The sequence below is a fragment of the Miscanthus floridulus genome, chromosome 1, assembly GCF_019320115.1.
Source record: "Miscanthus floridulus cultivar M001 chromosome 1, ASM1932011v1, whole genome shotgun sequence".
NCBI classification, from domain to species: Eukaryota; Viridiplantae; Streptophyta; class Magnoliopsida; order Poales; family Poaceae; genus Miscanthus; species Miscanthus floridulus.
Window position 1 is genome coordinate 130,248,450 of NC_089580.1, and position 16,333 is coordinate 130,264,782.

The 16,333-nt window shown below is 43.4% G+C and overlaps 1 protein-coding gene across 1 annotated transcript; it reads right to left on the bottom strand.

Moving 5' to 3' along the window:
• Positions 1 to 12,954: 12,954 nt before the first annotated feature.
• Positions 12,955 to 15,064, bottom strand: LOC136493543 (short-chain dehydrogenase TIC 32, chloroplastic-like). The gene is made up of 8 exons (XM_066489642.1): positions 14,956 to 15,064; positions 14,619 to 14,850; positions 14,446 to 14,525; positions 14,114 to 14,267; positions 13,925 to 14,012; positions 13,391 to 13,475; positions 13,223 to 13,269; positions 12,955 to 13,116 (listed from the first exon to the last, which is right to left on the bottom strand). Exons 1-8 carry the CDS (start codon positions 15,062 to 15,064, stop codon positions 12,955 to 12,957), a joined length of 957 nt encoding a protein of 318 aa, XP_066345739.1.
• Positions 15,065 to 16,333: the final 1,269 nt, after the last annotated feature.

The following is a 16,333-nucleotide window of genomic DNA, read 5'->3' on the forward strand; positions in this document are numbered from 1 at the left end:
CCAAGGTCCACACTTGGTTTCTTTCGAAGTTATCAAGCTCTTCTTGCATGGCCATCACCCAATCTGGGTCTCCAAGTGCTTGCTCAACCTTAGGAGGTTCCAAAGAGGAAATAAATGAGTAATATTGGCAAAAGTTTGCTAAATGTGAACGAGTTGTTACCCCCTTTCGAAGACTCCTAAGGATGTTGTCAAAAGGATGATCATGTTGTATTGTTTGCCTTAGCTTTGGATAATCAATGGCCTCTTGTCCATCTTCTAGATCTTCATTATCTTCTTGCTCGAGTATAGGTTGTAGGTTCTGTCCTTGAATCAGAGTTGGACTTGCTGCTACTGTCAGAGGGAGTGCGACACTGCCGCTCTGCTGATTTGCAGTAGGGGTCGGCTCCCCCTCAGCATTAGGTATGTCAGCGGAACTTTGTTCATCAGCAGCTTCAGGAACCACCACTTCAGTGACTTTATCTTCTTGTGGTCTAATATCACCAATAGCCAATTGCTTGATTGCTTCACATGGTGGATCCTCCTTTCCTACAACACTTGAATCAACTTGCTCCATTTGAGAGCCATTAGATTCATCAAATGTTACGTCTACCACTATTTCAACTTTCCCGGAGGTTTTGTTGAAAACACGATAGGCATGCTCATTTGATCCATAACCAAGAAGAAAACCTTCATCAACTTTAGGTGCAAACTTAGAGGTTTTAGGTTTCTTATTAAGTATGAAACACTTGCACCCAAACACTCTAAAATAGGACACCTTTGGTTTGTTACCGGTTAGAAGCTGATATGAAGTTTTCTTCAACTTCTTGTGTAGGTAGATGCGGTTGATGGCATGGCAAGCGGTGTTGACGGCTTCGCACCAAAAGAGGTCCAACGTCTTGTACTCATCTAGCATTGTCCTTGCCATGTCAATTAGTGTATGATTCTTTCTCTTTACTACACCATTTTGTTGAGGGGTGTATGGAGTTGAAAACTCATGCTTGATGCCCTCTTCATCAAGAAACTCCTCAACTTGGGTGGTCTTGAATTCGGTCCCATTGTCGCTTCTTATTTTCTTGATGGGGAGACCGAACTCCTTTTGAGCTCTTCTAACAAAAGTCTTCACTTTGTCTCTAACTTGACACTTATCAAACAAGAAAAATACCCAAGTGAAACATGAATAATGATCAACAATAACAAGACCATATTTGTTACCCCCGATACTTAGGTAGACGACCGGTCCAAAGAGATCCATGTGTATGAGCTCCAATGGTTGCGTCGTGGTCATGATGCTCTTTGGTGGGTGAGGTACGCCAACTTGCTTTCTAGGTTGACAAGCGCTACATATCCTATCTTTCTTGGGCTTAGTTTGATCAGGAGTAGAGTTGGTAGCGTTCCTATTTTTGTGGGGAGCGGCATAGCCGGCCTTCACTGGGGCACTGCCACATCGCGGCACTGCCGCTGTCTGTGCAGGCTGATCTGTACCAACTCTTTCCTTCCTCTCAAACTTGACACACTCATAGCCATTTATGATCTTTCTTCCATTTGTCTTGGCTCCTACAGTGTGCCCAAGCCCATGCTTGATTGAGGGGTGTCTCCCTTGCTTGAATTGAGGCACTTTTGAATTATTTGCCTTCTTGTCACTTACTTGAGTCTTACCACTCAAGCAACCCTTGACAATGATCTCATTGGGTCTAGCAATTTCTTTTCTCATTGCCTCCATGTTTGCAAGGTTAGTGGAATAAGCATTCAATCAATATTATAACATTTTCCACTACCTTGACTAGTGGAGGCATCCTTTGCTTTAGAGGGATGTGAGTTGCTATCCCAAAGAATGTTATATTGTAGCTTAAGTTCTTTGTGCTTTTCATCTAAGTCACAATACTTTTTCTTGAGAGCAATATTTTCTTTCTTTGTGATAGCATGGTCCCCTTGTTCTTTGGCCAAGGCCTTGCGCAAGGATTCCACCTCACTTCTCTCTAATGCAAGAGCTTCCTTGCTAGCAATGTAGAGATCCTCTTGTTGGATAAGAGTTTTCTCTCTAGATTCTAGCTCGGCTTGGACACTCTTTAAGTCCTCCATTAGCTTAGTGATGAATAATTTAGTCTTTCTATCCAAACTTTTAGTTATCATGTTTATTTCTTTATCACTAGAGTCATCATCACTAGAGCTATCACTAAGATCACTACTAGAGATATCACTAGGAGGTGGAGGTGGAGGAGCTTTGGCCTTGGATTTGGATTTTACCTTCTCACCCTTTGCCATGAGACAAATATGAGGGGAGTAGTAGTCATCATCGAACATGTTGGTGAAGAGTCTTGGTGAAGAAGATGGCTCATGGATAGCAATGGTTGCAACTTTCTCATCTTGTTCACATGAGCTTTCTTTAGTTGAGTCCCATTCATGCCCAATGTGAGCCTCTCCCATGTACTTCTTGCTCTTTCTACGGTTGGCCTTCTCCTCTTTTTTGTCCTTCTTATGTTTGTTGTCCTTGATCTCATATGGACACTTGGCAATGAAGTGATCGATGCTTCCACAATTGTGGCATGTCCTCTTTTTCTTGTTTGGGAAGCTTCTCTTCACTACCTTGTAGCCTTGCTTCTTTAGCCCCTTGTGATACCTCCTCATAAAGAGAGCAACATCATCCACTTTCTCATATTGGTCATCATCATGTTCACTCTCACTAGAGGATGAGGTGGTATCTACTCTTTCTTGAACTTGCTTGCTTGCTTTGGGCTTGCTAGTTGAAGCTTGCTTGTTGGTCTTGGACTTGCTAGTAGAGCCTTGCATGCTTGATTTGTTGGCCATGAGAGCTACATCCTTATTGATCTTGATGCCTTCTAGCTTTGCTTGCAACTCTCCAAGCTTCTTCCTCTCATTTGCTTCTTCTCTTTGCATATCAAAGGTCAAGATCCTCCCAAGTATATCATTTGGTGTGAAGTACTCAAACTTCTTCTTGTCTCTGATTAGAGTGACTACGGTCTCATTTCTAGGTGAATAAGCTTTCAACATAATCTTGACAACTTTATGATCATCTAGCTCATCACAACCATAGCCTCTAATCTTGCCCACCATTGTCATCAACCTATCAAACATCTCTTGTGGCCCCTCTCCATCCAAGATTACAAACCGGTTGAGTTTTGAGATCAACAAGTCAATTCTTGCCTTTCTCACTTTGTCAACCCCTTCATGTGCTAGGTGCAAAGTGTCTCATATTTGCTGGGAAACATCAACTCCAATCACTCTATTGTACTCATCACCATCCAAGGTACTAAGAAACACACTTGTGGCTTGACCATTTAGGTGAATGATTCTCATCTCTTCTAGTGTTGGATTCTTGGGATCAACCGGTGGCTCAAATCCATTGCAAACAACCTCCCAAATGCCGGGATGAAGACCTATAAGATAGGCTCTCATTAAGTGCTTTCACTTGGCAAAGTTAGTCCCATCGAAATGAGGTAACTTGCCCACGGGCACATTGATGAAAGACTTGCGATCAAGGTTAGTCATAGACATAGAAGAATAGTTAGAGGATATGGCGGCATATTTGTTGTCATTCTTCTTGCCCTTTCCTTTCTTGTTCTTCTTGCTATGCACTCGGTAGGACTCATCATCATCACCATCTTTAGAGCTGCTAGATAGCTCACTTGAAGATGCATTGGAGGCTTTTGCTTCTTGTTCCTTCTTCTTTCTTGTTTCTCTTATTTTTCTTCTAGCTTTCTCTTGATTCTTCTTTCTTCTTTTCTTGCTTTTTTTCTTCTAACCACTGTTGCTCCTTTTTTTTCTCTCTTGCTTCTCTTTTCTCTTTTCTAGCTGCTCTTTTTCTTCTTCTTTCTTCTTCATTTTGAGCTTTTTCGGCATCGGTTGCCTCCAGCTGCGGGAGCATGGAGTTGCTCGCTGTAGAGGCGCTAAGCTCACTGCTGTCGGTGTCATGTAGCCCAACGTCCTCTGGATCAATGTTGATGGGCTTCACGACATCAGATCCTCCCCCGGGCTCCATACCTCACGCGGTGAAGTGCACATGAGGTAATCGGCTCCGATACCACTTGTAGGATCTCTGGTACGCTTAGAGGGGGGGTGAATAGGACTGTAACAATTCAGCTCAAACCAAAGTCAAATTCACCAGCGGCACTGTTGCTCTTTGAGCGCGGCACTACCGCACCTATAGGAGAGATTAGTTCACAGTTCAAAATCTACCCAACGAAATTTAGATCGGGTAAATTTCTTAGCTTCCTATAGGATGGTAGATCATAGATCAACAGCTGAAAGTGGTGGGAACACCACACACAAGTAGATTATCCTCAATCCTAGAAATCACCTCAACAACAATAAGAACACTAGTGTAGCAACACAAGCATAGGATGACACAAGGATTTTTCTCGTGGTTCAGCTCGCCACCAAGGCTTGCCTAAGTTCACGTTGTTGAGGTATACCACTAAGGCTTAGGGATTTGCAACCCTACCTCATTCTCAAGTCAAGAGAGTGAACTCTTGAGATGAGGGGTAATTTTACTTGCTACAAGAGGTGGTTACAAACCTCCTAGGGCTACCACATAAGTTGGCAAGCTCACCGGGCGACCCTCTAGCCGGCTAGGAGCCAAGCTCCAAGAGTAACAAATACAACCGCCGGCCAAAACATGAACCAAGTGCTCTTTAGAGTTTGGAATCAATGGAGATGCTCTCTTATCAAGTTTTAGACCCTTATCCCTCAAGGATTAATGGGAAAATCAATGGATTTGCTTGGGGGCTTGAGGTCAATAATGGAGTGAGAGAGAGAGAGCTCCTGCTCTGTTTTGAGTGTGCTAAAGTAAGGAAGAAGGGTGCAGGTTCGTTCGTTTTTTTACCATTGGGAAAGAAAGGGAAAGGTATATATAGCCCCCAGACCCCAATGGTCACTTAAATCGCAGATAGCCATTGGGGAGAAAAAGAAAAGGTATATATACCCTCAGGCCCCAACGGTCACTTAAATCGCAAATACCATTGGGGAGAAAAAGAAAAGGTATATATACTCCCAGCCCCCAACGGACATTGCACCCAAGAGGTCGGGCGAGACAAGATCCGTAGCCTTGAGGTCAGGTGAGACGAGGTCACCACCAAAGGGTCAGGTGAGCCAGAGCCCGCGACCAAAGGGTCGGGCGAGACGGAGCCCGCGACTTTGGGGTCGGGCGACACGAAGCCCACGACCAAAGGGTTGGGCGAGCCGAAGCCTGTGACCTTGGGGTCAGGCAAGACAGAGCCCACAACCAAGGCTCGAGCGAGACAGAGCCTGCGACCTTGGGGTCAGGCGAGACAGAGCCCACGACCAAAGGGTTGGGCGAACCGGAGCTCGCACCCAAGGGGTCGGGCGTACCGGGGCCCGCACCCAAGGGGTCAGGCGAGTCGGAGCTCGCACCCCACAAGACAGTAAGGATAATAGTGAAGTGTAGACTGTCTTGGTTGTGAATCTGATGATGCATGTGGTTGTTTGAGCACTTGGTAGCATAGATTAGCTTAAGCATTGTGCCCCCCTTTATAGTACGGCTTTTCCAATAGTCAAATTCAATATATAAAAGAATTTAAACCTCCTTTGAGTTTGAAGCCATCTATATTTGTAGTTGGGGACTCCTCCATTTCATGTAGCATCCTTGAATATAAATTCCCTACTTATCATCTCGATAAATCTCATTAGTTCTCTAATTGCGAGGTCATTATCACCAAAACCCATCATTAAGGCTTGATTGCACTTTCAACTTTTGTTGAATTTTGTAGTAGGTCGGTTAAACTCTGTTGAGCGCTGTGTAGCTCAGGTCCTTTGATCATTTGGTAACTGGTTATACTAATGGTGTTTGCCCTTTCTGATCGGAGGACGTGGGTGTATAGATGTTGAAATTTTCTGGACCCTAAGATAGCCCGACCCTACAAAATATAGATGATCTGGATCACTACGAAATACAGGGGCCATCCAAGTAGTCCATAGAACCCGACTACCAGGGGCAAACAACTAGTTCTAATCTATAGAACCCAACAATTAGTTGAGGATACAAACAGGTATGGACCAATAACACAACTAATTGGCTAATTCTTAGTTGGCTATTTTTTAGCCATGGCTAACTAGTCGTAGTCCATCCAAACATGGCCTAAGACAGTCTGATTGTAAAGAAATCTTGACAGGCCGGATCATAGTTTTGATGAAACAACAAAATACAGATCGTGTCAACTCTTGCGCACGCATGGGTCGTGGGATGGTCCATGACCCGTGAACTATATAACAGCAGAGACAAGGGGTGAGAGGAAGGCTCTCCAGAGCTCCTGCTTCAATTCCATCCCAAAGCTTTTGCCCTCCTCCATACTACTGGGCATCTTTGTTCTTTGTTTTTTTTCTACATATTGTTTTCCTTTTTACACAGATCATGGATAACTATGATCTTTCTTGGGACATGTCTGTGTATCGCTATGTCTTTCACGAGCTTTGTGTTCGCCATGGCCTACAAACAAGGGTTGTAGTGCTTGCAGTGCATTCTAACTTTTATAGTAGGTGGTACATTGCTTCTGTAGTTGTTCATCAAGTTCTTGGCCATCGAAACTACCGTCTTGCTGAGGATCATCTAGGACCCTATGTGTTTGTTGTGGTTCATTCAAATATAGATCTCTAGACTTTGCTTTCATACCGCTATGAGTTCTGTGGTGTAGAAGTATTTTTCTCATCGTATCCGTTATCTTACAATCCGTCCGAATGATCCAGAGATTGGTGGAGTTCATGCAGTTCCTCTCAACTGAGTAGTAGCAGCATGGTCAGATGATGTTAATGTTTAGTATCTCATAACACTGATGTTCTGATTTGTGTTTTCAATGTTCACTGGAGACAATTGTGATGTTCTTTAGTTTATCTTGTTGTAATAATATCCATGTAAATGGACTTTTGTTGAACTTTGTATTAGGTGGGTTAAACTCTGTTGACCAAATGATGTTTACCTATTTCTTGTAAATCGTATGCACGCCTCATAGTCTGAGTCGTGTAAATTTGACCAGCCTAGACATTTTACTCTGCTCCTGAGCTGTGGACTAGAACTTTTGCTAGATCGGCTGTGCTACAAAGAACAACTACACCGGCTGTGGCTGCATGCATAAAGTACTAGTAAGGTAGTTGGATTTGAAGCGACATCTTTAGCCACAGCCGAGCCAGTGCAAACAATCAGGACCTATGAAACCATGTAGCCATCTCTTGCTAGCTGCTGCTTTGCAAAATCAAGCAAGAGAAATTGCTTATGGAAGCAAGAGCAACTTGTCTTCACTCTTCAGTCTGCCCCTCGACTGTTGTGAATGCTTGGAGTCAAATAACCGCAGAGGCTTTCCTCATGCATTCAATACACTCATCGCAACCGTGCAAGGGTTGCTTTGTGCCTCAGTTTGTTGAACCAAACACGTATCAGTAGTACTAGTAGTCATGCGTGACTTTGATCTTGCAAGAACCAAACATGTATCAGTAGTCTTCGATAAAATTTGTTGAAGTTGCAAGAACCATGCAGCGAGGAGTTCATCTCAATAAGTGTCGCCTTTGATCTAATGCATAACGGATGAGACATAGCTAATGAATTTCACTGCGAACGCAAGAAAGTCTGGCCGCTGTATGATTCTGGCCCAGAATCGTGAAACCTGAACCCTGCCATTTCTAGAGTGAGGGGGATGTTCGGGGGGTCGCTAGCCGATCCTAAAACCTCTGGCCTCGAGGCTACGTAAATCTCTCGAATGTTCAGACAGGCTCCAAGTACCTTATTTCAGCGGATGTGTGCCCCTCCGGGGGAAATCAGAAAACTGGTCATCCCATGGCTGCAACCAAAGTACGAGCTCCTGAAATCTAGAAAAAGAGTTTTATGACGTGCCCCAACTGGTCAGGCTTTGTCCTACCGATTCTGGATAGCGGACGCTCACCAGTTCTACCCGTTATCAACTCAACAGAATAGCATAAACCACATCCCCAGAGGTTTACATGTGTTCGCTATTCGCCCAAGTGATCCTTGAGCTTTCGGGATTGCTGGCTTCCGGAGCCACGAACGACTGCACTTGGTCAGAGTAAAATTTTAGATCGAGTCGCTTGCATAACCCCTAGTTATACTAACTACCCATCGGGTCGGGAAGGGGGCTCATAAAAATGCAAGGCCAGGTTCGACTGAATGAAAATCTTCAAACCACCTGACTTAATCGGGATCCAGGTAGTAGTGTTCAAAATAAACAAAAGTCATTCTTTTTTTATTAAACTCTGCTGCATTTTACATCACCAGGTTCACGATAACCAAAATTTATCAGAAACTGCTATAGTTATGATAAGCCTTCTAAGTGTAGGTTTGACTTCGCCACTCAAGCGATGGACATCTCGTGAAGCGTAGAAGTCGGACAAGGGGCCACCTCGACCCGCACCTCGCTTTCAACCTTCATGAGCATGGACGACACTCGCGGAGCTTCCTCTAACATCCAAGAGGAGGAGGAGCCCCATGAGGAGGGCGGCTCGCGCCATCTTCTGCGGCGTCGGGGAGGAGCGAACGACGTCGATTCGGCGGCGTCAAGCCTCCGAATCGATACACGAGAGCACCCAGGTTGAGATCTATGGGGTAAAAGGTTTCCTAGCAACAGCAAGCCTCCCTTTGCCCTCTAGAATTCCCTACAGATATTCCGACCCGAAAAGCTCCCGTGCATCGACCGCCGGTGAGCCCGACCGCCGTTCCCTCAGCGACCCGGGCCACCAATGGTATTGTTCCTCCCCATCTTCACGAAAACTTCCTCTAACACCCAAGGAGAATGGCTGCCGCCAGGCCGCTGTGGAACCCGATCTTGAAAGCTTTCTCCTAGCGTCGACGCGACCGCTGGAAATCGCCATGAACCATGGTGCATGAGCAGAATCACCACTCTCACACTCTGTCTAAGGCTAGGGAATTTAGGGAAGAAAGTAGGGGTGAGACTCACTGGCCTCCCGACCCCCGCTTAAATAAGCGCCTTGAGGATGGTGGTAGGGGAGTGGGTGGTGGCATTAAAAATGCACTCAAGCACCAAGAGGGTTCCACAAAGTAAAAACATGGGAAACGACACGGTTTGAGTTCCCAGGCACCACTATCCTTATCTTTTACAGGATTCAATGATGCGCATGCGATGCGTTCAAATGGGTAGGAGACTTCCACCTGAAGGAATCACGAAACTCGGGAAGGCATTACTGTCATTCAGTGCAACACGCACAGTCGTCCTGATACTTGGGACCTTATGATTGTATTCAAGCATCTCGGTACCCAAAAAGTGTTCATCGGGACCTACGACACCCAAATGTTACAGGGACTCACGACACCCGAAGGATGGTATAGCTCTATGAGCCCGTCATTAAATCCTACAGGGGTACTGTCAGAGATATGAGCCCAGGGTACCCTCACCGACCATATATCTGACCCATCAACGGAGGACGACCGAGGAGGAAGCCTGCGAGGACTAGGCACAACTACCAACTTGGAGATCACGACGTATCGAGGATATCTGCCACCATCATAGCTATGGTAGGATAGAATTGATTTGTTGTAACCAACAAGGAATCCAATCTGTAGCGCCGATCGCCCTCGTTGTAACCCTACCCCTCTGCCTATATAAAGAGGCAAGGGCTCCGCGATCATCACGTCCACCATGACACCAACGGCTCGTTCCAATCTACCTTGTAGCTAGGAGCAACAGCCCCTGTAACCGAGCATACGAATACAAGAAGTAGCAACTGGACGTACGGCTTTTACTCGCTTCCCGGGGGGCCGAACCAGTATAAATCTCTGTGTCTCGTGTGCAACCATCTAGATCAATCTACACAATCATGTTGCTAGGTATTGCCGGAGCTAAACAATCCAACATCAAGTTTCTTACGGTCACTACATGATATAATCCAACCGTCAACATGTATACGAAAATGACAAAAGCATGATCATCACCATTTTTATAGGGTTTCTAATCATTTCTACAAGTTTTGATGAATATGTGAACATAGGGACCAATGTGCAAAAGATGGGCGAGAGCAAGCCACATAAGGGGTCGGTCGACCATAGGCTTAGCCCAATGGGGCTCCCCTTTTGCCCACATACAAGGAAGCATGAGCCCAACCTCTATGAGTCATGGGATGCATGCCTGTTTGGTCAAGGTGTGAGATGAAGTCAAATCAATACATATGTATTCATGGGTCTGCCAAGTGAAGTGAAATGTGCTCAAAACTGCCGTACCCGCTTTGGACACACTGAAAGGACCCTTGATCAACTAACCACCGAAGATGAACAGCATCGAAGGCCATAGGGGATCAAGATTGAACAACATGTAATTTGGAAGGAAATGAGACATGGGTAATGACGATTAAAAAAGAAATCAAAATATTGCCCCTTCGTATGTGACAATTGCATTAGCCTAGTATGTAGAATTGATCAAAGGCTAGGCTAGACTGGAGCTAAATTCTAACTAAAATATAGTATTTAAAAAACTTAAAGAACTCTTCACTAAAATTAGATAATACTCCCTCTGTACTAAATTATAAGTCGTTCTGGTTTTCCTAGATATATAGGTAAATCTACATATTTAGACAATGTATATCTAGATACATAGCAGAATCTATGTACATAGAAAAGCCAGAATCACTTATAATTTTGAATGGAGGGAGTAGAAAAGGTTAAGTCTTAAAAATAAAAAATTACAATTACTCATAAATAAGCACATAAAAAGAATAAGAATATGTATCATCCTTGATCATTTCGAGAGGCAAACCAATATGATTAAAAATACAACAAACTAAATAAATATGAACTTTAAATTGTAAGATAGTCAAGAAGTTAAATAATTTGTGATAGCCTTGACATTAGGGCCTATTTGGATCTTTAGTCTTTTGACTAAAGTTTAGCTCAAGATGGCTGCTTGGTTCTAGGTGCTAAAAGGTGACTAAAAAGTGAAATGGAGAGGAGAGAGAAAGGGTGGAAGCACTTTTAGCTCACCTTGACGGGCAAATGGACTAATGGGACCTAAAAATTAGTCCTCCCCTTTTAGCCCCACCTTTTTGTTTCTCCAAAGGCTAAAAGTGAGCAAACACTGAAGGACTAAATAAAGTTTAGCCCATGGGATCTAAACAAGCGCCCTTAGTTGAAGCTTATTAAAGAAAAAATAAGGGATCTGCTATATTTTATATGCCTGAAATATAACATTTTTTCAGGCGACACTGAGATTGAGATCTAGCAGTCAAGACTGTGAGTAGTGGCCGCAAGCGCAAATTAGATGTTCCTATATACACAGGTAATCATTCCGCGCTCAGCCAGGCCGGCCATCTGCCCTTAGGACACCTGCTGCGCTAGGATTCCTGGTTCAGTTGTGCTGCGTCGGCGTCGCTCCAGCCTGCATGGCATTCTCCGCCGCCGTCGTACGGGCCGCCTCCCACGCCTGACCGGCCATGTGCATGCATCGGCCCACGTGTTGACTTCCTGTGTTGAGTGGATCTGCAAATAAACCTAGGCCTTGTTTAGATCACCTCCAAATTCCAAGTTTTTTCACTCTCTCTCCATCACATCAATTTTTAGCCGCTTGCATAGAGCATTAAATGTAGGTAAAAAAAATAACTAATTGCACAGTTTAGTTGGAAATCACGAGATGAATCTTTTGAGCTTAGTTGGTCCACGATTGGACAATATTTACCAAATAAGACGAAAGTGCTACTATTCATCGGGTTGAAATTTTTTTCAATCTAAACATGGCCCTAACTGTTGAATGCAGATCGATGGGTACCACATCGCCTGAACAGAGAAGCCCGATTTCAGGCGACTGTTCAATAGGAAAAGTGAAAAAATAAATGCTAAACTTGAATTCACAAGGAAGAGGAGATAGAGACGATAATAGATTTAAGCCAAGATATATATTGACGACAAATATGATTTAAGCCAAATATATAATGAGAAAAAATTAGCTGGCCATGCTATTTACGCGGGTCATCTTGCGTGTATAGTGTATTCTAGATATTTTAGAATAAATTAAGAGAGAATGTAAAAGATGTGTCCTCACTTCATTTTCTAATTAGAGACTATCATACTCGTGACTAAAGGGGATTGGTTGAAAAATTACATGTAACAATACACTACTTGCCAAATTTCGGTGACTATTTATAATGTGAAATTATTCTTGTCTCCGAAACTCATAATTTTTAATGTTTCTGTATATCGTACTTGTTACAGTGCGCAGCGGAATACACAATACAATACTTGCCAAATTTCGGTGACTGTTTATAATGTGAAATTATTCTTGTCTCTGAAACTCTCTTGTATTTGGATATGGATACAATTTTTAATGTTTTTGTATATTATACTTGTTAGAGTGCGCAGCGGAATACAATCCAACTCGCTATAGCCACGAGCCAGCGTCCCTCAGGCACAGGTCCACCGGAGCCCACAACATACCTAGGCCTTGGGCCTAACTCAACATAAAAGACTAGCATGATAGGTGATAATTGTCCCCGCCTTATATGTTGTGCTCCCCCACCGTTAATATCCGATGTGGGTCTAAACATAACAATCTCCGCCGTCACACAACGAACCCAACTCTTCACATCACACAATCCCGTGTGATCTCCGGAAGATGCTATCCAGGCCCCGAGTCCAACGCTCCATATCACACACAACCTGTGTGACCCCCGAGACATTAATGTGGGCTCCCCGTCACCATGTGACCCCTCATATTTTCTAGTTTTTTCCGGCCATGCGCTCCGATACCACTTGTTGGAGTGCGCAGTGGATACCAGCACAGCTCGCTATACCCACGAGCCGGCACTCTTCGGGCCTAGGTCCACCAGAAAGGGGATTTGTTGAAAAATTACATGTAACAATTAATACAGTACGGAGTACTTAGCAAATTTCTGTGACTATTTAATGTAAAATTATTCTTTTGTCTCATAAACTCTTATATTTGGATACAATTTTTAATGTTTCTGTATACTTTGTTACAGGAGAGAGGGGGTACTTGATCAAGAGGACACTGTGTGTAAGCTGAATTGCCAGAGCTTCTTGGCCAACTCAGCGTCAGAAGCTTTGGAGCTTGGTTTTGCTATGTTACAGTTGTCAAAGAACTTCCCGCTTATTCCCTTAACCTGAGGATGCATTGACACATAGCATGTCGTTGCAGCACCCTTTATAGCGAAGATAAAACAAAAGGCAATACAGATCATAATTCAGTTCATGTTGCTTCGACAAACAAGCTAAGCAAATAGTAAAAAAGATGAGGTGAAATCCTACCTGCTCTATGCTTCTACCAAAGATTCTGCCAAAGGAGACCATTAGAGCTGTAACAGTAGCAGAAAACAAAAAGGGTTAAAGTTCCCACAAGAGCTCATGGATGTAAGCATGTTGATTGGATTAGAGACCCTTTTGGGGTTGTTCTGAAAGATTTGATCAGAAAAATACCATGGACGATAGGCATGTTCTTGGAATTCTTGGTCACAATGACACCAGGGTGAACTGCATTAGCTGAAATATTTATTCCTTCATCCTGTCCATGGAAATTGTTCCTTTGTTTTATCATTAATCTAGTTCACACATTAATCTCGTGCTACTATACAGTAAATTTCTTACGGTGGCAGAGAACTAGGGGTGTGTTTAGTTCGCGAAATGAAAATTTTTGGATGTCACATCGGATATTTCGGGGATGTCGGAAGGGGTTTTCGGATACTAATAAAAAAAAATAATTACATAGCTCGCCTGGAAACTGCGGGACGAATTTATTAAGCCTAATTAATCCATCATTAGCGTACGTTAGTTACTGTAGCACTTATGGCTAATCATGGACTAATTAGTCTTAAAACATTCGTCTCGCGATTTCCAACCAAACTGTGCAATTAGTTTTTTTTATCTATATTTAATACTCCATGCATGTGCCGCAAGATTCGATGTGATAGTTTGGGGTGAAAATTTTTGGGAACTAAATCAGGCCTAGGATACCTTGAGAATTCGGGACAGCTCACTGGAATGAAGAATATTGGCAAGCTTGGACTGACAGTAAGCCATGAAGCCTTTGAAAGTGTTGGAACTGTGTACAGCCCAAACAAGAACTTGTGTTATTCACGCATCAACATTATCAAGTATACCCAATTTCGCGCGATAATTCATGTTGCCATAACTAGAGATTACCCAGAAGGATTGCGTATTTTGCTGAAACAGATCCCACTAGGGTAGCTTAGGAGATGTGCCATAGAAGACACGTTGACAATCCTTCCCTCGACACCGCCTTCCTTGCACGTCCTCTTCATGTTCTCTAATAAGAGGTTTGTTAGAAGAAAATGCCCTGCCATCCAAGTCCAAATGCTACCGCATTCTTAGAGTCAGTCTGATATGATAACTCAGAAGAACAGAGCACGTACGCCCCGGATCTTCAAACTTCCGATAAACAACAGATGCAACCAAAAGTAAATCAGGAAACGATTTGCATAGATAAGACTATAGAAAAGACTAAGACGACACACCGATGTGGTTAGTCGCAAAATGCAATTCGAGGCCGTCGTGGGAAGGCGTGCAATCCTTGGTTATCACCCCAGCGTTGTTGCTGCCGAAAAGACGAAGCAATAGCATCATTTCTTTTCCTCCCTTGAACGGAATCAGTGGAGCAATTTCAGCAGAAGTACAGTTCTTATCTCACATGAGAATGTTGAGGGGCAGGTTCAGAGACTCGAACTCGGCGGCGAATCTCCTCACCGACGCCATACAGCTGAGGTCCAGCTCCAGCACGCTGACTCTGGCTCCCGGGATCTTGGCCACGATGGCCTCCTTGGCCGCGAGCCCGGCGGAAACATTGCGGACGGCTATGATGATGTGCACGCCGCGCAGCGCCATGACCCGCGCCGTCTCCAGCCCGATGCCACTGGACGCACCTGCACCGTATTAGTTCCACAAGCTTAGCTCAGACAGTCTCAACCGAAGGATCGGAGGAGTATTTTTCTGACGGTGTGCGTGCCCATACGAGCCGTATGGAATACCTGTGATAATGGCGACCAGGCCGTGGCCATCGATGCCGGCGGTGACCTCCTCCGCGGTGGAGCCGCGGGAGAAGCCCGAGCGTCCTTCGCGGGAGAACAACAACCCCATCAGCCAGCAGATTTGACTGGCGATACTATGACGTGTTTGATGAGGCTGGCTGGAACGGCGTTGTGGACTTGTGGTTTATGGTGCAATGATTTGATTGACAACAAAGCATAGAGAAGATCTGAACACAAAGTAAGCCCTAAGCACATGCAATTGTTTTTGTTTTTAGAGTTGAACTTGAGCAAAGACATATTTTTAAGAGGCGTACGAGATGCACGAATTCAGTATTCTGACCATGGCCCAGCTGGATCCAGCCTTATGACTCCCCACCACCCCAGCCCCCTCACCCTAACCCCAAAAAACAAACCATCGATCCCTGGTAATGTTAAGCAATCTTTTCTACTATATGCACAAGATTTGAAGTTCATCGCTCGGATGGATTTTCTCCGAATGAAGTATAATAACTAACTCCGAAGGGTCCAAGTATTTTTTGGATCGAAGTATTTTTCTCCCCCGGTAGGTGGTTGAAGTCTTTTTCACCTGAAAATTGAGATATTTGTCAATTTTTTTAATTTACTAGCATAAGTGCCCGTGCGTTGCAACGGAAAAAAACTATCAAATGTTTATGCAGAATGAAGACATGAATAGTACATATTTATTTATGTTTTGCTCTACAATATTGATACATTGTTTTTCGGTTGCAAAGCACAAAAGTATTTAGACGTCAATATATTATAACTTTAGCTTTCACACTATGCATGTGTTGCTACAGTTAGATGTCGAGTTGCATGGTTTTCTTTGACAATCCATAAACATATGTAATTTTAATCTTTTATTAAAGTCGGCAAAGAGTAGTTGGTAACGTGTAAAAATTTGGTCTATGCGTCGATGATTATGCCGAGAGACCTTCTTGATTTTTCATACGGCGGCTCTTGTTATGGATCATAGAGATACATTTATTTAGATCAGATTAGATAACAAAGTGGTTAAAATTGCACATTGTTAGATAACAACTAATCAAAATTTAGTAAAAATAAGATTTGTTTATACTTAAAATTACATCAATAGTTTAGTATTGCAAAATTTTGTTTTTAGAGGAGAGATCAATTCAAAGACTCACAATGTTATATTATTTTTTTTTTTGATTTTATGAGAAAAAAATTACCGGTCAAAAACATAGAAAAAAACACTGGTCGAAAAATACAACTGTAAAAACGGAAAACAAAAAAAAAACAGAAATGTAAAGGGATTACCGAGAGAAACAAAAAAAAAACCCGAAATAGAAAACGAAAAATTGGAAACACAGCCAATGGAAACAGAAGGCAAAGTAAA

Bases quoted from the DNA above. Each gene is read 5' to 3' on its own strand.
- LOC136493543 (XM_066489642.1), bottom strand. From the start codon at position 15,064: ATGGGGTTGTTGTTCTCCCGCGAAGGACGCTCGGGCTTCTCCCGCGGC. The intron at 14,013-14,113 runs GTAATCTCTAGT...GGCTGTACACAG, and splicing joins AAAATACGCAATCCTTCTGG to TTCCAACACTTTCAAAGGCT. The intron at 13,117-13,222 runs GTAGGATTTCAC...TTCGCTATAAAG, and splicing joins TTGGTAGAAGCATAGAGCAG to GGTGCTGCAACGACATGCTA.